The sequence below is a fragment of the Symphalangus syndactylus genome, chromosome 18 (assembly GCF_028878055.3).
Source record: "Symphalangus syndactylus isolate Jambi chromosome 18, NHGRI_mSymSyn1-v2.1_pri, whole genome shotgun sequence".
Taxonomy (NCBI): Eukaryota; Metazoa; Chordata; class Mammalia; order Primates; family Hylobatidae; genus Symphalangus; species Symphalangus syndactylus.
In genome coordinates this window covers 83,141,473-83,165,092 of record NC_072440.2, presented here as the reverse complement: position 1 = coordinate 83,165,092, position 23,620 = coordinate 83,141,473, and the positions used below count along the sequence as shown (strand labels likewise).

The window sequence follows — 23,620 nt, the reverse complement described above, 5'->3', positions numbered from 1 at the left end:
TGCTGCGTCATGCTTTCAGGCAAGCCCATGGTCATATGAAAGCATGGGTGGGCCTATTCTGCTTTTTCTTTTCCTGCCGTACATACCTCCCAGGACAGATACACTTACTTATATTCTCAGGAAATGTCTTACATCTCCTGGATAACACATCTGGCCTTGTTTCCCGCCCAGCCTCCCCACGCCCGCACCTATCTTGGAATAAAGTGTGCAGTGAATGAACGAATGAAGGGTGATGCTGGTCCACAGGTAGTCTGCCTCATGCCTGCCAGTGCTGCCCTGTACAGTAAACCTAACTCAGGTCTTGCTCCATTGAGGAAGAATTGAGGGTGTGGGGCTTAGCAGTAGAGTTGAGCCAGCCGCAGGGTCAGTGAGCTCAGGAGTGACCTGGGTGTCTTCAGTTCCACCCCTGTTCTCAACCCCTCAGAGCCAAAACCTTTGGCCTCACCCATCAGAGACAGGCCTGCCACTGCCAAGAAGCCTGCCCTGCCTTTTTCTCAGTCTGCTCCCATGCTGACAGCCTTCTCCTTCGACCATGCCAAAGAAGCCTGCCCTCTGCTGAAAGAAGAGGACCAGAAGGAGATCGGCACCAAGGTACCTGGGGAGCGGGAGGAGGAGGAAGTGGGGCTGGAGTGGACCGCAGGCTGCATGAAGGCAAGCAAGCGTCTGAAGTATTCAAGAGTGGGACCAGCCACAGAGCAGAGCAAGGAGAGCCCGAGGCAGCCACCCAAGTACTAAAGGCCAGAACCTGCAGACGGGGTTGGGGTGAGGGCTGAAGAAAGGAAGAGAAAGGATGGGGGTCGGAAGTGGGGTGGGGAACTAGGCGCAGGGAAGACTACAGAGGGTTGCTGAGGGGTAGGAGAGAGGAAGGAAGGAGGACGGGGAGGTTGCACAGGGCTCAGGAGGAAGCTGGATGTGGGGGAGAGAGAGCAGGAAGCCTTAGGTGAACTGGGCTGCGTGGTTTGAACTAACACCCAAGATAGCAAATGAGAGGCAGCTGACTTAGGGCTGATCAGCCACGGGCTGTGCTCCACGGACTGGTGAATACCTCACGCTTCTCAGGTGATCTTGGAAGGTGGTCTCTTCCCTGGTTGGAAGGAATTTAGTGAAGCTTGGGGAGTCACTGTAGTGAGGAGCCTGTGCTCATTCTTTGAAACAGAACATTCCAGGTCAAGAAGCATATCTTGAAGGCCTCCCGGGTGCATATTCTCTGTTAGAGACTGGGTGACTGTGTTAAATCAGCACCACAGCCCTCCCATTGTAGAGAGGGCCACAGAACGTGAAACACAAACAATGATTCAATGCAGCGAAACGAGCTCATCCTCCATCCCACTTCTGCGCTCCCTCCCGTGGCCACATCGTAGGCCTTGGCATTCTAAAGTGTGTCCCCCCACCATGGTCTCAATTTCAAGCATCCCATTGGCTCACCACCCTCTCCTGCTGTTCTGCTCAATCCAGCTAATCCTTCAGTTCCCACACTTGTTCCCTCTCTGGCATCAACAATATTCTCCTTGAAACGGGATCATTGCTATCAGCATGTTAGCTCTCTGTTGCCGCTTTCATTTTAAGAAAGCGGAACAAAACCAAGACAAAATGATTGCTGCGTCTCTCTTCTCTCCTGAGTCCACTCCTGACAGGCGTTAGTCCACACTCCCCACTGAAACTGCCCACATTGGAGTCGCCAGTGACCTTCATCTTCCCAAATGCAGCCACGGTTAGTCCTCGTCTACCTTGACCCCATCCATCATAGCTTTTGACACGACTTGTGTCTCATCCTTGAATTCTCCAGCCAGGGATAAGGGCGAGGGGTGGCTCTTTTTTGGTCCTGCCTACGTGAAAGGCAGTTCCTTCCCAGCCCTTCTTGGCTGCCTCCTCCTCATCTCCCCTGCCTCTGGATGCTGGAACTCCCCCAGCGCTCAGCCCTCTGGCCTCTCGTCTATTTATACTGACCCGCTAGGTCCTCACCCAGTCCAGACATTAAGTACCATCTCTATGCTGAGGACTCCCACACCTCCCTCGCCAGCCTAGACCTTCCCTTGACCTCCAGACTAACATATTTAGCTGCTACTCAATATCTCTGCTTAAGTGCCTAATTATACTTCCAACTGACTGTGTCTAAAACTCAACCCTTGAACACTCACCTCACAAAACCTCCTCTCTCCCCAGGGACCCACTCAGCTCCAGCCTTCCAGTGGCTCAGGTCAACCACCTCGGGCATCCTTGGCTCCTCTCTTCGTCTCTCGCGAAGAGAGTGAGCTCCAACTTAGAGGCATGTCCAGAATCTGCCCACCCCACCATCCCCATTGCCGTCCAAACCCTACCACCTCTTGATTGGATGTTCAGCTGCCTCCAAAACACTTCCTGCTTCCAGTGTGAGGCTAGCTCCAGACCCTTCCCGTGCAGCAGCTGGCATGAGCCTTAGAGAAATGGAAGTTAGAACGTTCTGTGGATGTGGAGGATATTATCATTTGGGAAGGGTGAAGGGAACACAGGAAGTCTTGGTTCTATTTTGACAACTTACAAGTTGTTCTTGCGTCTTAAACTATTTCAAAATAAAAAGTTATAAAAAACAACACTTAGAGACAGCCCCCACCAGTGGAAGTCAGATCATGTCACTCCTCTGCTCAAAACCTTAAACGGCTTCCTGTGTCCTTCAGAGGAGAAGCCCAGTCCTTTCCTTGGCCCACGTGATGTGGATCCTGCCCCCTGCCCGATCTTGTGTCCTGTCACTTCTCTGACTCAGAGAGCTCAGCCAGTGTCCACCCCCTGACTGTCCCCAACCAGCCAAGCACACCCGGCTTCAGAGCTTTTGCACTCCCTCCCTCTGTTTCAAACACTTCTCTCCTAGAAATCTGTGGGGCTGGTCTCCTTCCTTTATTTCTGTCTCCACTTAAGCTTCACCTCCTCGAGGACCTTCTAGGCTAAAAGCCACTATCATCTCTCTCTCCTTACTTTTTTTTCAGCACATACTGCCTGATATCAGCATTCGGTCTGTTTATTGTCTCTCCCCCACACCTCGAAGCTCTTAAGGTGCAAGGAGTTTGTCTTTTTTGTTCACTTCCAGGACAGCAATTGGCACACAAGAGAAACATTTCTGATGATTGAATGTTGATGATTGAATGAATGGAGGTTAATAGAGTTTGCCTTGACCTTGTGCCAGATCCAAGTCACTATCTCCAAGTCTGCCCGGGAGAAGATGCGGCTGAAGCAGATGAAGGAGATGGAGCTGCTCCGGAGGCCGGAGGAGCCCAGGACAGGGCAGGAGCTCACTCCCCAGGGCCTGGGCTCCCGGAGAGCCTTCATGAAGGAAGGTACTAGGTGCCTGGTGTGGGATTTGCTCAGCCTTGGGGAGCGGAGTCCACTCTCTCATAGCCTGCTGATGAGCCCATTTTCTTTTTTAAAGTTTTTATTATTATTTATGTATTTATTTAGAGATGGGGCCTTGCTCTGTGCCCCAGACTAAAGGGCAGTGACACAATCACAGCTCACCCCAGCCTCAAACTCTTGGGCTCAAGGGATCCTCCTGCCTCAGCCTCCCAAGTAGTGGGAAATACAGACGTGTGCTACCATGCCTGGCTAATTTCTTTTAAATTTTCTGTAGAGATGGGCATCTCTCTATGTTGCCCAAGCTGGTCTTGAACTCCTGTCCTCAAGCCATCCTCCTACCTCGGCCTCCCAACATGTTGGGGGTACTGGCATGGGCTACTGTGGCCAGCCATGGGCCCATTTTCAAAGGAGGACATTGAGGCCAGGGGAAAACAGACCTGCCTAGTCCTAGGACTTTCTCTGTGTCCACAGGCCTCCTTCCGCTCCGGGGCAGCGGGACCCTGTCTGTGCCCACTAGGCTGAGCGGCCCACGCAGAAACGATGTCGGCGTCATCCTGAGGAAGTGGGCCAGCCGGGCCTCCCTGCCCAGCATCCCCGTCAGCCAGCAGGAGACCCGCTTTGCCCGCCACGCCTCGGGTAGGCAGGCCCGACTGGCAGGCACACGTGTCCCTCTGCCCATGCTGCCTCGGGATGCCCTGAGGCATGGCAAAGATGACCTCAGTGGCTTTGCTTCCGCCCCTTGTCCATGTTAGACCAGGAGGCAGCCTGGGGTGGTGGTTGCCTTGCCAGAGAGAGAAACAGTGTCAGGGACTCATCATTGTCTATGGGCTGGGCTTGGGACCTAGGATGTCACAACTGGAGTTGTGATGTGCCCAGCCTGTGTGACATGTCCTAGAGGAGTGACCAGTGCACCAGGGCCAAAGACACTAGACAACAGCACCCAAGCAAGCAGCTGCAAACAGCAGAAAGAGGATGAGAGAATTGGGGAAGACCTCGGTTTCTTTCCTGTTGCTTCATAAAATGTCAGGGCTGGACAGCACTGGCTACAAACGGGAATCAGAGGGTCCAGAGCTTCTACCAGGGCACCTCAGGAATCGTGCCTGGGACATAGGGACGCTCTGTCCCCATTCTACCAGAGGAGCTTCTATTTTGCCTCTTTTTTTTGTATACTGGGCATTCATGTGAGATTTCATTTGGAAAGATTTTGCTACTGAAAAAAACTTAAAAACAGTCAGCTTGGTTCGGAGTTTCTTTATGTGTGGGATGTGATGGTAAATGATCATAGACTAGAGCATAATTTCCATGCTATAAATAATGCCAACTCATCTCCCTTTGCAATTCTCTTTCTATCCTTTCAATTGTCTTGAGTAGAAAGTCTGAATTTGGTGCTAGTCTTTAGCACCTCTCTTTTTATTTTTATTTTATTATTTTTTATAAAGAAAAGAGGTTTAATTGGTTCATAGTTCCACAGGCTGTACAGGAACCATAGTTGCTTCTGCTGCTGGGGAGGCCTCAGGAAACTTACAATCATGGTGGCACCTCTCTTTTTAAACAAGGAGATCCTCTTTCAGGCTCAAAGACAGAAGCTGCCTGCACATTTTTTAGCTAGAGTTTTTAACATTGTTTTACTTTCATTGTAAATATTTATCATATTCTATGACAAACAATGTTAGTTTATGGTAGTGACAGAAAGTTCCCTTTAAAGTTAAATTCTTTAGGATTTGAAATTCTTTTGTGATTTCAAGAAAAGTACAATGAAAATGAAAGGACAGGCTATTGAGAGATATGGCAAAAATCATGAAAGTGGTAATTGAATTATGTGATTGATACTGAGAATTGTTGATGTATATAACCCGACCAACTCTTTTTTTTTTTTTAAGACAGAGTCTCACTCTGTTGCCCAGGCTGGAGTGCAGTATTGCGATTTCTGCTCACTGCAACCTCTGCCTCCTGGGTTCAAGTGATCTTGCCTCAGCCTCCTGAGTAGCTGGGTGCATGCCACCATGGCCTGATTAATTTTTGTATTTTAGTAGAGATGGGGTTTCACCATATTGGCTAGGCTGGTCTCGAACTCTCGACCTCAAGTGATTCACCCACCTCAGCCTCCCAAAGTGCTGGGATTACGGATGTGAGCCACCATGCCTGGCCAACCCACTCATTTTATAGCAGCAGAACTGAGACCTAGTGATGTAAAGGCCACCCAAGGTCACTCAAGGTCATGGTGCCCCATAGTACCACCATCTAAAGATCACTAGACTGAGACTGGCTAGTGATGCTTGACCCAGGATAGTCTGTTGCCCCTCTTTATTTGAACTGTTTATGTTTGGCGGGTGAGCGGGTAGGTAGAAATAAAATCAAGTAGGTTAGGTTGTTGGAGTTAGGAAAAAAAGCCAACATTCTACTCTTACAACCATCCTGGAAGCTGCATTTGAATCCTCCTCTTCTTCCTCTCTCCTCACCGTGAACAAAGAATCCCTTAATTTGCTTTATAGTTTGGGTTTTTAGTCTGGCTGGAAATGATAGTATTTCAGGATTATAAACCTGCTTGTCCTCCTGATTCTCCTAATATGTCCTGTGAGGGTGTTGGAAATAAGAGCTAGGAGTCACAAAGAGAGTGAGCACTCAAATAAAGGAGTTCTCAGCGAGGCAAATTTACTTCTGCAGAAGGCTGCTGCTCATTCTTCTGGTCACTGTGAGAGCATACCCAACAAAGGAGGGAAGGGGTTTTTATCCCTAACGCAGTCAGGCCCTACTACTGTGTCCGGTCCCCATTGCCTGGGGTTGGACAGCACAATCTAAGCTGATCCGACTGGCTACTTCAAATGGAGCAGGGGTGGGGGCTCCAGCAGCGGGAAGAGCAGTTTTGGAACTAAGGGCGTCAAATAAGGAACAGATGTGGGTTGTTACAGATTGGCAACTGATGTGGGTTACAGATTGGGAGCGGCTCGGAAGTTGTTTACTGTAACTAGGGGCAAGGAGGCAAGGAGGCAAGGAAGTTAAGCTTTGAAAATAGAGGACAAGCGGGACCTTTGAAGAGGAACTCACTGTTTCCAACAAGGAGCTGGCCTTTCTTGGGAGACTGGGTTGGTTTAGGTGAGCTCAGCTCAGGATCTGTTCAACTTCTTCTGTTGTGTGTGTGAAAAATAGAAATGACTGAACCAGAAGGCACAAATATGAACATGACTGGAAAGCTGTCAGAGGTAGGGCAAAGGGGGAGGCCACACAAGCCCTCAAGACACTGGAGGCTGGAATCCCCCTGCCAGTGCCTTTTGTGGGTTTGTTTTTAAATCCAGTGGATGCTAAATGCCCCTGCAGGGTGCGGTGAAGGCGAGGAAGGGGGGCAGCAGGGCAGGAGGCTGTATTGCTCACTCCAGAAGACTGAGCCTCTTTTTGAGAGCATTGCAGACGGCATGTCATTCACGTCCGTGCTGCCCAGGGAAGGACGGGGAGGTTGGATGTTACCTCCTGCCTTTCAGAGAGTGACTGAAATAACTGATTAAGAGACTGTTCCACATGCCAAGGGCAGTGCTGAAAAGAGAGTCCCAGAGTGGGGGCTTTGTGTCTCCGCTTTTTTTTTTTTTTTAAATCCCCGAGACTGAGTCTCACTCTGTCGCCCAGGCTGGAGTGCAGTGACACGATCTTGGCTCACTGCAACCTACACTTCCTGAGTTCAAGCGATTCTCCTGCCTCAGCCTCCCGAGTATCTGGGATTACAGGCATGTACCACTATGTCCAGCTAATTTTTTTATTTTTAGTAGAGACAGGGTTTCACCATGTTGGGCAGGTGAACTTGAACTCCTGACCTCAGGTGATCCACCCGCCTTGGCATCCCAAAGTGCTGGGATTACAGGTGTGAGCCACTATGCCCGACTGTGCCTCCACTTTCAGTAAAGGGCTTCCTCTCCACTCAGACTTGCCTAGGACCTCCAGATGTACTGTGATGAAAATCATCCCGGTGGAGGTGAAGCTTGGGAGAAAACTCGCCAGGAAGGAAGATATGGTAGTGAGAGCTCTGGACTGGGAGGGGGACCTTCTTGTCCTGGCTGTGCTGACAGAGGAGCTGAGGGGCTGTGGAGGGTCCCCCACCCTCTCTGGGCCTCTGAGACCTCAACCGTGTGATCAGGGCATTTGGCTAGACAGAGGCCCTGTAAGATTCCTTCCTGTCCTAGGAGTTTATGATTTCAGCATCTGTCACCTGGGAAAGAGAGCCTAGAAAAACACGACAACCTGTTTGTTGTGGGTCCCTGCGTGTGTGGCTGTGTCTAGACCGTGTGGGTGCCAGTTAGCTACATTGCCTTCCTCCAGCCATCTGCTTTTGGAGCCTTCCCTGCTCGTGGGCAACCTCACAAAAGGCTGGATAGCAGGAGGGAAGGAGGAGGCACTGACCACACGGGCCTCTGGTTGGGAATGAGGTTAGACCGCCACCAAAGTGAGTAGGTTGATGACTCGGGGCCCCACCCCACCACAGATGGGGCAGGTTTGGAGGTGTCCCCCTGACTGGGGGGTTTTGTCCCATGACATCATGTGGCTTATCACAAGTCTGTTTATAAGAATTGCATTGGCAAGGGCAGGAAGGGGAAAAGTCAACCAAAGGTAGAGTTAGGAGGTCTTCATGGCTCCTGGGGAGGGAGGCCCAGGCATTGGGTTCTTAGCCTCACCAGGCACTTCCCCTTGTACACCCTCCCTGTTAGGTGGGCTCAGGGTGGTGGCACGGCCTCCCATGGTGAGCGGTGGCAGGAGCGGCCACTTGGGCTCTTGCCTGTCCTGCTGCGTGAAGCCTGCTGTTTCTTTCTTGTGAATGCAGCTAACTCATTACCTGCGGTGCTCACGGTGGGGTCTCCTGAATGGGAAGAAGAGGAGGAGATGGATCTTAGAGCCTGTAAGGAGTTGAGGCCTTTCTCGAATCCGGAGCTGGGGCTGAGGGATGCACTCCAGTGCCTCAACAGCGGTGACTGGTGAGGAGATGCCTCCCCCATGTGCTGTGTTCTGGCCAGAAGCAGGGGCTGTTGCAGAATAGCTTCTGCCCCTCAACTTCCCTCCTCTCCCACTCTGGGGTTCCAGCACCATGGAGCGTAAAAGCCAGTTTGGAGGGAGGACTGTGTGCATGCATATAGATATGTGTGTGTGTTTACGTGCGTGTGTGCATGAGTGTGTAGTGTTCCTGGCTTTATGTGTGTGCCCTGGGACCCTCCAAGCAGCCTATGCTTGGCTCTGTGGTGTACCAAAGCCAGGCATGGCAAGGATGCATTTGATTCCACACCATGGGGCCCAGGAAAGGCCGCAGCCCTTTATTTCTCTGAATGAAATTGTATCTGCTCCGAGTGCTCCTCCCACTGTGGGGACGCAGGACCGTGCAGGACCGTGGTCATGAGCAAAGCAATGCCTCGGGCTCTAGAACATTTGTGAGAAGCCCTCCCTGCCTTCAGTCCTCCCTGTTCAAGTGCCTTTTATTGAAGGTGTTGGCTTTGTGTCAAGGACCCAGACAGGTCCTGGGGTGGGGGTGGGGGGTGGGCTTCCATACAGCACTGTCAGAGCTGAGGGCCAGCCAGAGGCCACATAAAACTGGATTTACTGAGTGGTTAGGATTCCAGGCCAGGGTGTTACCCCAGGAAACCCTGCTCTGAGGCCATGGAATGGCACCCTGCTGTGGGTGAGGGTGGACCGTGATGGTGTGTGATGTGGGGCCCCTAGTCTGCAGAGGGGTGGGGCTCCTCCCTCTCCACCCGCCTGCAACAGGGCCTGGCCTTGCTTCTCAGGCAGATGAAGGAGAAGGGTCTGGTGAGCATCCAGCGCTTGGCAGCCTGTCACTCGGAGGTCCTTACTGGGAGGCTGCACGACGTGTGCTTGGCGGTGACTGGGGAGGTGAGGCCCCCCAGACTGTGTGCTGTGCATTTGGCCCCACTTCGGCTGCTCGATGCATCCGCTAGCAGCTGTGGAGGGGCCGTGGCTGCAGGAACATGGAGATTCCTGCTTATTTCTCAGCCTTCAGCCACTGAGGTAGGAGGTAGCCACCCATTTCTCAGATTGGAAAACTGAGGCCTGGGGTTTCCTTGTTTGTAATCTTTGGGAATGGAAACAATTAGAATCCCACGTGCCCATGTGTTGGCCTGCATGGTCCTCTGTACTCAAAATGCCTAAGGAGGGATGGAGCGTCCAGGGCCAGATCCCCACCTCCAGGGCAGTGGTAATATTTCCCAAAGCGTTTCTTTCATGGCTCTGGGGCTTGGTCTAGCTGGGTCCAGAGAGGCGGGAGGCTGCATTTGGTCTCATGCGGAGGCTGTGCCCTGCCCTTGGGAGTGGGCGGCTCCAGTGTGGGTGGGGTGGGGATGAATACGGAGGACGCTGTTTTGTTAACACACAGGGGCCTGGGTTGTGTTGGGAACATCTGCCTTCCTGCATGTGGCCTGGGGTCTCTGTTTCCTCTGCAAAGTGAGGCATCTAGAAAAAATACAGTTACATTCTCCCAGGTTAATTAGAGCCTCAGTCAGCACTACTGTGCTTCTCATGGTACCTACTTCCCACTTGGTAGTTGCAAAGATCAAATCAGACATTCTTTGTAAAAGTGCTTTGAAGACAGAGTGTACACATTTCCTATGGTCATGATAATGATGGGATGAATAATTGAGATGATAACGAAATGCGACAGTTTTGCTCATAGTGGCTGCAGGGTTTTCGTTTCCAGCGTGGCAAGGCCTAGGTCAGGGGAAGGGTGGGGGTGGAGGAAGAGGGTGGTGCAGGGCCCATTCTCCATGCGTCCCAGAGCCCTTGGCAGGGTCCAGCACCCTGGAGGGCCCCTCTCCTCTCTCCAAGGTCACCAACCTGCGGTCCAGGGTGTCTCGCCTGGCCATCAGCACCTTGGGAGACCTCTTCCAGGCCTTGAAGAAGAATATGGACCAGGAGGCTGAGGAGATTGCCCGCTGCTTGCTGCAGAAGATGGGGGACACCAACGACTTCATCCAGAGAGCAGCCGGCCAGTCTCTGAGGGCTATGGTGGAGAATGTGACCCTTGCCCGTTCCCTGGTGGTCCTCACCTCGGCGGGTGTCTAGTATGTGGCTGCCTGTTGTCTGAGGGGCGGGGGAGATCAGGGAGGGTAAGGCAAGGGGAGAGGCTCTGGGATGTGAAAGAAGGAGGGAAGGGTGCAGGGAGGGAGGGAAGCAGGCAAGTGAGGCTGCAGGGGGTCCCTCGGGATACTAGAGGTTCAGAGTGAAGAAGGGGTCCACCTCAGACTTCACAGCAGGTGCCTCCCACTTAGCCGGGGGAGGAAGACCCCTTCTTCCCTGTGCTGGGCACCGGGCTTCTCTCCCACCTTTCATTGGCCAGGCCGGGGTAATGCAGGGAGCTCTGGCTGAAAGAGGAGGGGGCTGTTGCACTCCAAGGCTGGGGAGCACACTGTGGCTGTGGGAGTGCCCCGGGAGACAGGGCTGCAGAGGCAACCTGAGCGTGGGCCCTGCAGCTCCTTCCACCCCCAGGAGCAGTGTTGCTTTCTGATGAAATGTGGGCCAGTGAGAAGAGAAAGTCGCAAAATTTCATTCTCCAGCTTGCCCCACTGGACCTGCTCCTGGGGAGGGGAAGGTATTGGGCTCCTGTTGGAGCCTTTCTGCAGATTTGTTTTCCCTGTCATTAAAAACCCACACTAAAAGCAAAAGCAAAAGCATTTCCCAAGCCACTTCTCCCACAGAGCAAAAGTCCTCTCCACCCCATAAGTGGATCATTACACTGATGCGTGAGGTTTCTCAGTAGCCCCAGGGGCCTGTTGGACCAGCTGGGAGACCTTTAGTAATTGCACCATAGCATACTGCAAAGGGTGAGATCCTGCCCAGCCACATCGCCTGGGTTCACATCCTGATTGTCACTTCACTTCTCTGTGTCTCAGTTGACTCATCTGTAAAATGGGGATAATAATGGTGTCTACCTCATGAGGTTGTTATAAGAGGTAATTGAATTGACTCATGAAAGCGCACTTAGAACGGTGCCTGCCCGTTCCTGACATTCACTGAGTGTTTACTGTGTCTGTAATTAACTTAGGAGAAATGAATTGTATTTTTTTTTTTTTTCTGGATGCCTCCCTTTGGCTCAGCTTCCTCACCTGCAGAATGATGATGATAATAGTAGCTGATGAGGTAGATGTGAGGTAATGGATAAAAGGTGCTGGCATGGGGGGACAGGCAATTGATCACTCTCAACAAGAACCAGGGTCATGGCTTGTGCATCTGAGTCTGCTGGGATCTTGCTGAAATGCAGATTCTGGTTCAGATGCCAGTGCTGCTGGTCCATGGACCATGCTGAGTAGGGAGAGTTCTGATGTCCCCCACTGTGTTCCACTGGGGTGGGACTCTAGGGGACAAAAGGGTCAGTGTTTTCTGATGGAGTGTGGACACAGAGGCCCTTTGAAAGAGGTGCCATTCTGACAGGTTTCTCTTATAGAGCTCAGGTTCCACTTGTTATGGTCACCAACTCACCCATGAATCCCTCTTCTCCCTCCTATCTCAGTTCAGTTCAGCAAACACGCGTTAAGCTCCTGCTAAGCACCGGGGATATGTCAGGCACCAGCAGGGCAGTGGGGTTGCCACAGAGGGGGAATCAGGACTCCAGCCAGGACACTAGGTGGGGAAGCGCCAGGGGCCTGGGGGCAGAGAAGGCAACCAGCCAGCCCTGAGGGGTCTGGAGCACGCAGCTCAGCTTCCGTGGGATCCTGCAAAGGGACAGGCGGGTGGATGGAAGCTATGTCCTTCAGCTCTTGTCTCATCCCGTCCATCAAGCTAAGCCCATTCAGCAAGGAGTCCCTACTCCTTGCCTCCACTTTCTTGCCTTCCATTTCCCCTCTGCCCATCGAGTGTTGCTCTTGTTTCTGCCTCACCCCAGTACTGTTCTCTGTAAGACCATTCAGGCCTTTTTTTTCTGGAGATACTTAATGATCACTCTTTTCGTCATTATGGATACAGCAGTGAAAAAGAAAAATGAAGCCCCTGTTGTTTTGGAGTTACTTCCTAGTCAAGGGAGACAGATAACCTGGTCCCCGCCCACAGGGAGCTGGCAGCCTGATGGGGGCCCTAAGGGTGCAACTGTACTTCCCCAGGGACAAAGACAGCGCTACCTTGGGCGGTGGGTGGGACGTCTAATTCTGCCTGTGGGGCTGGGGAAGGAAGGAAGAGGAGACATTGGTTAGGTGGGACTTTTCTAGGTGGAGGGAAGATGGAGAAGAGTATTTAGACAAAAGCAAGGATATGTGTGCAGGAAGCTTCCAAGAACGGTATGCATACGGTGTATTGGGGAACGTCGCGTAGCTTCATGTCACTTTCCTTCCCTCTCCCGTTGTTGCTGTCACCCTATTAGTAGAAAGTGAGTGCTCTTTCCTCAGAGATTCCCCTCGGCTCACATGGGGACAGGTATTTTTGGAGCCCCTGGCTGGCATGAAGCACGGGTCTGCAATGGTAGATCCATGTTTGCCAGCCTGGGGCCTCCCACACCACTATCCTGAGACTGACCCCCGGGCCATGATTTCCTTTCAGCCACCGGAACCCCTTGGTCCGGAGATACGCGGCTGAGCACCTCTCAGCTGTGCTGGAGCAGATCGGCGCTGAGAAGCTTCTCTCGGGCACCAGAGACAGCACAGACATGTTGGTGCACAACCTGGTGAGGCTGGCCCAGGACTCCAACAAGGACACCAGGTAGGGCAGGGCCAGGGGCCTGGGGGCAGAGAAGGCAACCAACCAGCCAGCCCTGAGGGGCCTGGAGCACACAGCTCAGCTTCCCTGGGATCCTGCAGAGGGACAGGCAGGTGGGCGGAAGCTATGTCCTTTCCTTTCAGCTCTTGTCCCATCCCTTCCGTCAAGCCAAGCCCATTCAGGGAGGGGGTCCTTACTCCCTGCCTCCACTTTCTGGTCTTCCATTTCCCCTTTACCCCATTGAGTGTTGCTCTTGTTTCTGCCTCACCCTAGCACCGTTCTCTGTAAGACCATTCAGGCCTTTTTTTCTGGAGATACTTAATGATCACTCCTTTGTTATTATGAACACAGCAGTGAATAAGAAAAATGAAGCCCCTGTTGTCTTGGAGCTTACTTCCCAGTCGAGGGAGACAGATAATAAATAATTATGGTAATTTTAGATACATATCAGGGATATAAAGAAAAAATAGGCCAGATGTGGTTGTTCATACCTGTAATCCCAGCACTTTGGGAGGCCAAGGCAGGAGGATTGCTTGAGGCCAGGAGTTTGAGACCGGTCTGGGCAACATAGTGAGATCCTGTCTCTACTTAAAAAAAAAAAATGCTAGGGGTGGTGTTGCACACTTGTAGTCCCAGCTACTGAGGGGCTGAGGTGGGAGGATCTCTTGAGTCCAGGAGGTAGAGGCTGCAATGCGATGGAGTTAGGGTGGGGGCTGCTTTAGATTGAGGGTTCAGAGAGCCTTTTGTAAGAGTGACATCTGAGTTGAGAGCTGAATGGCTACACGGAGCCAGCTCTTTGAGGATCAGGCAAAGGAAATGTCACAGAGGCCACTGGATGGGAACAAGCTTGGTGTCCAAGGGTGGGAACGCCAGCCTGGTGGAGCACAGTGAGTGAGGGGTGGGGGTGAGGGTGGGCAGCAGGCCCAGGTCAGGGACGTTCTCTTAGGTCAAGGTCAGGAGCTGGGATTTTGGGTGGTGTGTGATTGGAAGTCATTGGAGGGTTTTCTTAGTAGGAGTATGAGGAGGTGTCAGAGGATTTTAAGCAGGAGAGTGAGAGGATCTGGTTGACTGTCTTCAAAAGCTAGGCCTGGGGCCCAGTTCCTCACACCCCTCAGTTCAGGGCTTGTTACTACCACATCCGTTTGGATGAGTGTGTAGGTTTCCACCCCTCACTCCATCCTCGCCCCAACTGGAGACCGTGTGGCACCTGTCAGGGCTCCAGAGGCCACGCCCACCCTGGATGGGTGAGCTCCAGGCCAGACATTCTCGTAGGGTACCCACGTCTGAGGGTGCTCCCTGAGGGATGTAGTGCCTGCGGTTCCTCCCGTTCTCCCCTGCTGCAAACCGTGCTGCATGGCTCCTCCTTGGAGGTGCCCAGGAGCAGGACCGTGGGTCAGATGCATGTGTGCGCTCCAGCAGCCCCGCCCTGCCTGGCATCCGCATCTGCCTCCCTCCTGCCCAGCCTCTCAACATGTGGCAATTTCTGGATTTCTAATTTTTATCCATCTAATGGGTAAAAATGATAGCTCATCATTGTTTTACAGTGCTTTGACCCCCTGCTTATTAATAATGAGTTTGAGTGTTTCTTTACACGCGTGTTAGCCTTTATAATTAAAAACAAAGCCTCTCTGGCTGCCGCAGGACTGGTAGTGAGAGAGAAAGGCAGGAGGAACAGCAGATGATGGCTGCCCCGCAGTCCAGGCAAGAGGGGCTGGAGGCTCAGACTGGAGAGTGGTGGGTGGCTTCAGGTGTGTTTTGAAGTCAGAGCCAACAGGATGCAGGTGGTAAGGGTTTCAAAGACGAACTGAAGATGCTCTTAAGTTTTTACCCTGAACAATGGCGAATAATAGTGCCATTTGCTGAAATGAGGAATATCAGTGGAGAAGTGGAAGGTTTTGCTTACTCCTGCAAGAATGGCCATAATCAAAAAACCAAAAAATAATAGATGCTGGCATGGATGTGGTGAAAGGGAACACTTCTACACTGCTGGTGGGAATGCAAACTAGCACAGCCACTATGGAAAACAGTGTGGAGATTCCTTAAAGAAGTGAAGGTAGAACTACCATTCGATCCTGCAGTCCCACTACTGGGTATCTATTGGGTATCATCATATGAAAAAGATACTTGTACACGCATGTTTATAGCAGCACAATTCTCAGTTGCAAAAATGCAAAAACAGCCCAAATGCCGCATCATCAATCAACGAGTGGATAAAGAAACTGTGATATGTATGTATGTATGTGTGTATACACACACACACACACACACACACACACAATGGAATACTACTCAGCCATAAATAGGAATGAATTAATGACATTTGTAGTGACCTGGATGAGATTGGAGACTATTACTCTAAGTGAAATAACTCGGGAATGGAAAACCAAACATCGTATATTGTCACTCATAAGTGGGAGCTGAGCTATGAGGATGCAAAGGCATAAGAATGACATAATGGGCCGGGCGCGGTGGCTCACACCTGTAATCCCAGCACTTCGGGAGGCCGAGGCGGGTGGATCATGAGGTCAGGAGATCGAGACCATCCTGGCTAACACGGTGAAACTCCGTCTGTACTAAAAATACAAAAAATTAGCCGGGCGTGGTGGCGGGTGCCTGTAGTCCCAGCTACTCGGGAGGCTGAGACAGGAGAATGGCGTGAACCCAGTGAACCGAGATCATGCCACTGCACTCCAGCCTGGGCGACAGAGCAAGACTCTTAAAAAAAAAAAAAAAAAAAAAAAAGAATGACATAATGGACTTTAGGGACTCAGGAGGAACTAGCAGGGAGGGGGTGAGGGATGAAAGACTGCAAATAGGGTTCAGTGTATACTGCTCGGGTGATGGGTGCACCAAAATCTCACAAATCACCACTAAAGAACTTACTCATGGAACCAACCACCACCTGTTCCCCAATAACCTATGGAAATAAAAAATTAAAACAAAAACAAGCAAACAAAACATTGCCTGGCCAGGTGCAGTGGCTCACATCTGTAATTCCAGCACTTTGGGAACCCAAGGCAGGTGGATCTGTCTTAAGCCCAAGAGTTTGAGATCAGCCTGGGCAACACAGTGAAATCCTGTCTCTACAAAAAATACCAAAATATTAGCCGGGCATGGTAGCCTGTGCCTGTGGTCCCAGCTACTTGAGAGGCTGAGATAAGAGGATCACTTGAGGCCAGGAGGCACTGGTTGCGGTGAGCCGAAATAGGGCCATTACATTCCCGCCTGGGCAACAGAGTGAGACCCTGTCTGAAAAAAAAAAAATTACAAATCACATTGCCATTAAACTTGGGGCAAATACTTTGAAGAGTGAGTTTAGGGGGACTGGAGGAATGGGATGAAATGTCTATAAACAGCTATTCTTTGTGTGGCATCTACTAGAGCATCTAGTATATAATAAAGTGTTGTGTAGCTCTGCCATGCAACAACAACAAAAAAAGGATGTAGAAGGTTTTGGTTTGTTTGTTGGTTTTAAATGGTTGTTAGAGGGATGGAAATCAAGGTCTAAAGTCTCTCCAGATCTGCTACTCCTCTCTATTCTGACCCGTCCCTTACGCTAGATGATGGTGACTATATTTCCTTTTCCTTCCTAGAACTCTCCTTCCCGGTTTCCATGGCACTGTACTCCAGGGATTCTCCTTGTCCCTCTCTGACCATTCTGCCCCTGACTGCCACCTGAGTGTAGGTGCTGCCAATGTGTCTTTAGTCCTCATCTCCCTCTCCTGGCTTTTACTTCTGGTGGCTGTAGCCACCAGCAAAGTTGGAGGCTTCTCAATTCTTGCCCTCCAGTCCAGACCCTTCTTCGAGCATCAGTCCCCTATTTCTAAAGCCTCCATGGGACCCATCATCTGATGTCCTACTGCCATCTGCAGTGCTGAGAGTCCCTAAATGAACTCATTGCCTCCTTTCCAAGTCTGTCTCTCTGTGTTCTATCATTAAAAGTGGCTGTTATTTACTGAGCCACCCAAGAGGCACAATGGGGACTCCCATACTTCATTGATTTCAAGACACACATCCTTCCCTGGTTTTAATATCTTTAAAATTGACATGTATCTTACAATGACAGGCATTTCACAGTTGCTGTTGGGTTTCAGTTGGGCTAGGCAGTGATTATGACATAGGTATTTTTGTTGTTTTAAGAGATGGGGTCTTGCTTTGTTGCCACACCACACTATGGAGTGCGGTGGCTATTCACAGATGTGATCATTGCACACTACAGCCTTGAACTCCTGGGCTCATGTAATCCTCCTGACTCAGCCTGCCAAGTAGCTGAGACAACCATTGTGCACCACTGTGCCCAGTTTATGATGTAGTTATACTATCTGCACCTTCACAATCTTAGTCATTGTCACTCAGAGTATTATTTCTGAATTAAATTTTCCATTGTAGGAACTACATTATGAGCCTTTCTTTGTAAACTTTTAGATTTATTTTCAGAAGAGATTTTTGGATGCTCTCTGGAGAATCATCGAGTTTAATCTGTTTAAAGTTTCTTAGAAATATTACACTATTATTTGCAATTGAAATGAATCATTATTGTATATGAGAAAAGGCATGGCAACATCAGTGGATAGCCATTAGATGTCAATGAAGCAAACTCTCACTGTGGAAGGAATGACCAAGTCCCACATTTTTTGCAAAGCAATCACTAAGAACTTTATCTGACCTAAGGAAGAAAAATACCGACAAGCAATGCTATCTTCTGTTTCTGAGACAGCACATAGAAAGATTGCCTTCACACATGGGGCAGTGTCATTGGAGGCTATGGAAATCACCAGTTTTTATTTTTCTGATTTTCCTTAGTGGAAAATAAAGTAAGGGCACCTTTTACAATTAATGGAGTCTTAGGTTTGAATGAAATATGATTTAAGATTTTAGATGCTTCCTGTTTCACTTCCAACCAGCTACCAAATCCTGTGGTTTCCATCTTCTCAGCAGCTCTTGGATCTGACTGTGCTTCCTTATCCTCACTGTACTGCCTGATTTCAGGCCTGCACCATCTTTTTCCTGGACTGTTATGGTGGCCTCCTAATAAGTCTCCTGGCCCCTAGCCTTGTCTCCACCGATCCATCCTCTGCACTGCTGTTAGAGACATTTTGACTAATGTACAAATTGAATCATTCTTCAGCTTCCTATTGCCTGCAAACTGAAGTCTAACTCCTTCATGTCTCCCTAAACAGGGTCCTGTGTTCTCCTTTGGCCTGTCTGCTTCCTGTGTCCAACCCCTGCTCACTATTCTCCAACATATCCCCCTGCTGACATGTTATAGACCTAAATAACCCTTTTCCTCCGATGTATCCCAAATCCCACCCCACTTGTGAACTCCTACTTATCTGTTGAGCCCCAACACAAAGGTCACCTCTTCTATGAAGCCCTCCTTGATTCCCTCACCTGCCACCACTGTTCATCAGGTAGATTGACTACACCCTCCTATACTGTCCCGCCTTACCCTTTCTTGGACTTCTAAATGTCCCATATTAGAACAAAATTGGGTACACTTTGGTATAGCCATTCAACGGAATATTTTGTAGCCGTTAAAAAGGATGTTTATGGAGAGTTTTAAGGGACTTGGGAAGATGATTAATGAATGATAAAGTGAAAAAGCTGAATACAACTTGTATATACATTCTGATATCAACTAGAAAGTAAATGCCACAGAAAAAAGACTATAGGAAAATATGTAAAAATTTAATAGGGATTTTCTCTTGGTAATGGGATTATGGATTATGTTTATTTTATTAATCTATTTTTTAACTGGGTGGGGATTGCTTTTGTAATTAGAAAAAGTATTAAAAACTCACTTTAATTAGGAAGATTATGTAAAGCTGTAAAGCAAATTTATTTTGCATTTCGGAGGCTGTTTCTTTATCTTGCTCTCTCTCCTGTGGCAGATTTTATGGCCGGAAGATGGTGAATATCTTGATGGCGAACACTAAGTTTGATGCATTTCTGAAGCAATCTCTCCCATCTTACGACTTGCAGAAGGTCATGGCGGCCATTAAACAGCAGGTGAGTTGTGGGGCATGAGTGGGTCATGGCCTTTTGGGGGTGGGAGTGACAGTGCTGAGCCTGGTAGCCTTCGAGTGGGTCAGGGGAGTGGGGAGTGGATTCCAGAGGTGTTGATTTCATCCACTACTCCTGATAGGTGAGATAGATGTGATTTCTGTCCTCTGTACTCACACCTGGTTCTGCCCCCACACTACCTATGTTCCTTGAGCCTCCCTGGGCCTCCACGCCTTCATCTGTTAACTGGGGATCTTGATCTCTGCCCCAGCTACTTTCAGGGCTCTGGAAGGCTCAACTGTGGCATCTGAAGCTCTCCTAGGTGGAAGAGATTATTGCCATTGTTATGTCTCCACTGGAATGTCTGGCAGTTCCCTGGAGGGCCATTCCTTTTGACTCATGCTCTGTGTGTATTTTTCAAGGGAATAGAAGATAATGATGAACTTCCCTCTGCCAAAGGCCGCAAGGTGTTGAAGAGTCTGGTGGTGTGTGAGAACGGGCTGCCCATCAAGGAGGGGTATGGCTGCTCCTGTATCTCTGGGCTCCACATCTAAGACTTCTGACAGAGGCATCCTGCTTGTGCATGGCCGGGGTGGCTCTGGGGTGGACATATGGATCTAGGGTACCGCTGAGACCTAGCTGGGGCTGCAATACTAATAGATGAATTTGCAGGATGTGTTCTCCCCAACCCAAATCCCAGGGAGACAAATCCTGGGCTTGGGAGCATCTGCCAGTAGAAGTTGGCTCCTGCAGTCCCAGCTGAATGGGTGGGGTTCCACTAGCATCGGTGGTTGGGCTCTCTGTGTGAGCTCAGTGTTTCCTTGCTCACTTAGACCAGCAGATCCTTTAACCACCAGAGTGGCCAGCCTGGGACTAGTTCAGAGGCCCAGCCTGAACTAAGGCAGATGAGAAGACATGGACTGAGAGACTAGGAAGAGGGGGTGTGGGGGTGCTGGGAGCAGTTAGAAACCAAGCAGGAGTCCGATGGTCATGCCTGTACTTAAAACTGAAGCCCTTCTGCAATGTCCTGGGCTGATCCCATCTGAACTCCTTAGCAGGGCACCAGGGAAGCCCCATGCCCACTTCTTCAAAGGTAACTTCCTGCCTCCTCTCCCACTCTTCCTCTCTCAGCCTGACCAGAGCAGCACCTGGGATAAGCAAAACATGAGAGCAGCTGGTATTCATGCCCCTCCACATCCTCTCTCCCTGCTGTGACTTTGCTTATCCTAGGCGCCATCTACACCTAGAACATGTCTATTGGTTCTGCAAGATTCAGCTCACCTGTCACTTTCTCCAGGAAGCTCTACCACTCTGTGTCCTCATGTCCTCAGGGTGACAGGCTGGCCTGTTTGTCATACCTCTGTCAGCCCCGTTGATGTATCTATCTTCCATTGGTCTGTGGGCTCCTAACGGCAAAGGCTGTGCTCTCATCTCACAGTTCTCAGTGCCCAGCACAGCTCTTGGCTCTCAGTAGACAGTGAGTGTGGAATGCAGGAGTGAATCACAGAATGAGGGACAGTGGGCTCCGCTGGATGGGAGCTGGGTGTAGGGCATGAGCCAATGACCCAGGCTTGGAGCTGAAGGTGGGAGACAGTAGTTCTGCCCAGAGCTGTTCTCATGCTGGCTGGAAGGGGTAGGGGGCTGTGATGGACATGTGATCCCAGCGTAAGAAAATGGGGCTTTTTATAATGTCCCCAGTCGCTGGGGGAGTGTGAGCAGAGCCTAGCCAGCCAGGGCTCAGGATATAGGAGCCAGGCAGAAGGTTGGCCGTGATGACCTCCAAGGTCTTTCCCCACTCTTACATTAAATGTGCACCAGTTGGCCAGGTGCAGTGGCTCACACTTGTAATTCCAGCACTTTGGGAGGCCAAGGTGGGTGGATCATGAGGTCAGGAGTTTGAGACCAGCCTGGCCAACATACTGAAACCCTGTCTCTACTAAACATACAAAAATTAGCCGGGCATGGTGACACATGCCTGTAATCCGAGCTACTTGGGAGGCTGAGGCAGGAGAATCGTTTGAACCCAGGGGGTGGAGGTTGCAGTGAGCTGAGGTTGTGCCATTAAACTCTAGCCTGGGCAACAAGAGTGAGACTCTGTCTCAAAAAAAAAAACAAAAAAGTGTGTACCAGTCATTCTTTTGTGGATAGCCACTCCCTCACTCTGACTTCCCCCATTGCTTACATATTTTCTGAAAAGAGAAAAAGGCAGGAACAGAGAGCCCTGACCCCTGACAAGGGGATGGGGCCCTGGGCAACAAACTGTAGGTGAAGGGGAAGCTGGGGGTGGACTAAGCTGCAGGTGACACTCTTGTCTCTGCCCCACCTGCCTGTAGGAGGTGGCATGGGACCAGAAGTGGGTTCTTTCCCCGGGGCTCTTCCCTGGGGGTCAGACGCCATGCTCCTTATCTAGGCTCAGCTGCAATGGCCCAAGGCTGGTGGGGCTGCGCTCCACACTGCAGGGCCACCGGGAGATGGTGGAGCAGCTACGGGAGCTGACGCGGCTGCTGGAGGCCAAGGACTTCCGATCCCGGATGGAAGGCGTGGGGCGGCTCCTGGAGCTCTGCAAGGCCAAGCCGGAGCTCGTCGCTGCCCACCTGGTCCAGGTGAGCACTGCTTGCTTTTACTCTCCCACCTGTCTCTCCTCTGGGGGGTGCAACTTGAAGTTTGAAAACTCTGAATGGCATTGGACATTGTGTCAGACCCCTTGCTATGCAGTTGGCCTTTGTAACATGGAGACTACCTGGAAATGGCTGAGTGGGCAAGGGCACCGCCTCCTGCTGGCAGCTTGGAAATACTCAGAGATGTCTCTTGTCCTTCTAGCAGATTTACAGCGAGGAGGGTAGGAGGTAGAGGTGGAGGATACTGTGGTGAGGCCTTGGGTTGCTTCTGGGGAGCTAGGTGCATCATGTTTGGGGGCAGAGCATGTGGCTGGACAGGTGACTTGGCTGTGATGGCTGGACAGGTGTGTTAGGAGTAGGTACAAGCCCTTCACAGGCTGAACACTCGGGTGGGTGCCTGCTTCTTGGTGGAGTGAGGCTGCTGACAGTCAGTTACACAGCTGAGCAAAGACACAGCTCAGAGTCAGCAGACCTGGGTTTCCATCCAAGTTTCTTACTAGCTGTGTGATCTCAGGCAAATCATTGAACCTCTTGGAGCCCCAGTTGTTGTTGTTTATGGGAAAGTGGGGGTGAAAATGTGCTCCATGGGTTGTTAAGATCATTCAGTAAAAAGGAGATTGCAGAGCAACTAACAAGACACCCTGGATGCTTGGCATGCAATGAGTGCTCAATACCTGTTGATTCCTCCCCTCTCGCTCGCCCTTTTGAGGAGGTGAGCTCTTCGTTTTTGAGAGTGCTGTGGCTTAGGTCAGGGATGCATGACGAGTCTCTGCTGAGGTCGCTCAGTTGGGCCGGGTGAGCTCCAAGCTGCCTGCACTGTGGGAGTCCCGCCCAGCCTGGGTTCCCATGGGCTCTTGGTTTCTGTTTCTTCAATAGGTCTTTGATGCTTTCACCCCAAGGCTTCACGATTCCAACAAGAAAGTGAACCAGTGGGCGCTGGAGTCCCTCGCCAAGATGATCCCCCTCCTCAAAGAGAGCTTACACCCCATGCTGCTCTCCATCATCACTGCTGTTGCAGACAACCTCAACTCCAAGAACGTGGGGATTTACGCTGCTGCCATGGCTGTGCTGGATGTGATGGTTGAGAGCCTGGGTGAGTGTCCCACCTGGGCCTGTGTGGCTCTGGTCAGCATGTCCACCTTCCTGCTTGGAAATCTGCAAGGTGGATAAGGCCTTGGTTGGTTCCCAGGCCAGATGTTTCGCCAGAGGCTGTGTAGGGCAGAGGTGGAGCCCAGGGCCTCCAAGGCTCTTGGCCGGTGGGCTTTTCCATGTCACAGCCACCCACACCTCTGGATGGCTGGAAGTGGAGGTGATGTGGAGATGATCCAGTCCAGCCTCCTCATAGACACATGAGGGAAATGAACCCCCAGGGTCACAAGGCACCACAGTGGGTGAGTCAGGAGTGCTGGGAAGGCTTAAGCTGGGCCGGGGCTTGGGGTGGGGTTTGTGGTGATGGGCAGGGAGGGAAAGTGGAGGGAGGGGAAAAAGGATAGAAGAAAAAAAGGTGGGAGCTATGGAAGAGATATCAGGAAAGGTAAGAGCTTCTCGGTATGACACCTTGCTTCTGGAACATTAGGGGAAATGTTGGTGCATCTGCTTGTGTTTTCTTATTCCTTTCATGGATGATAGAAAGTGATGTTTGGTGTACCCAGTACATGGATCAAAGTGTAAATTCCAAACTTTAGGTGTGTGGAGAAAGTAGCACATGAGTAGCCTTATGGCCAGCCCAGTACAAGGACGAGCTTTCCCAAACAAGCCTTGCTTCAGAGCGAGGAAGCCATGGTCTGAAAACTGCCTCTGTTTGCCTTGTTGCTGTGTGTCCTGATGAGCATAGAGCAACGTCTTGCCTTTAGCATCCAAAGACCATCCTTTAGAGAGGCTGGACGCACCTCCTGACACACTTGCTGTCCCCCTCCCCCCGACCCCACCCCGCTACCTGGCCTGAGCCCAGCTCCCTGGGGCTGGGACAGGCACCGTGTCCTTGGCTGGAGGCTCCAGGAAAAGTTTCA

At 50.9% G+C, this 23,620-nt stretch overlaps 1 protein-coding gene across 3 annotated transcripts in view; it reads left to right on the top strand.

The window, feature by feature from the left end:
* The window catches only part of TOGARAM2 (TOG array regulator of axonemal microtubules 2), a 69,439-nt gene that overhangs the window by 31,164 nt on the left and 14,655 nt on the right, over positions 1-23,620 (top strand). Inside the window, exons 8-18 of one of the 3 annotated variants that reach the window (XM_055252670.2) lie at positions 425-591; positions 3,158-3,308; positions 3,796-3,960; positions 8,129-8,279; positions 9,081-9,186; positions 10,135-10,370; positions 12,835-12,993; positions 18,882-18,999; positions 19,416-19,510; positions 21,404-21,596; positions 22,488-22,704. In XM_055252670.2, coding sequence (XP_055108645.2) covers positions 425-591; positions 3,158-3,308; positions 3,796-3,960; positions 8,129-8,279; positions 9,081-9,186; positions 10,135-10,370; positions 12,835-12,993; positions 18,882-18,999; positions 19,416-19,510; positions 21,404-21,596; positions 22,488-22,704 — 1,758 coding nt within the window. The remainder of the gene's footprint in view (positions 1-424; positions 592-3,157; positions 3,309-3,795; positions 3,961-8,128; positions 8,280-9,080; positions 9,187-10,134; positions 10,371-12,834; positions 12,994-18,881; positions 19,000-19,415; positions 19,511-21,403; positions 21,597-22,487; positions 22,705-23,620) is intronic. The other 2 variants (XM_055252671.2, XM_055252672.2) reach the window with 2 other exon arrangements.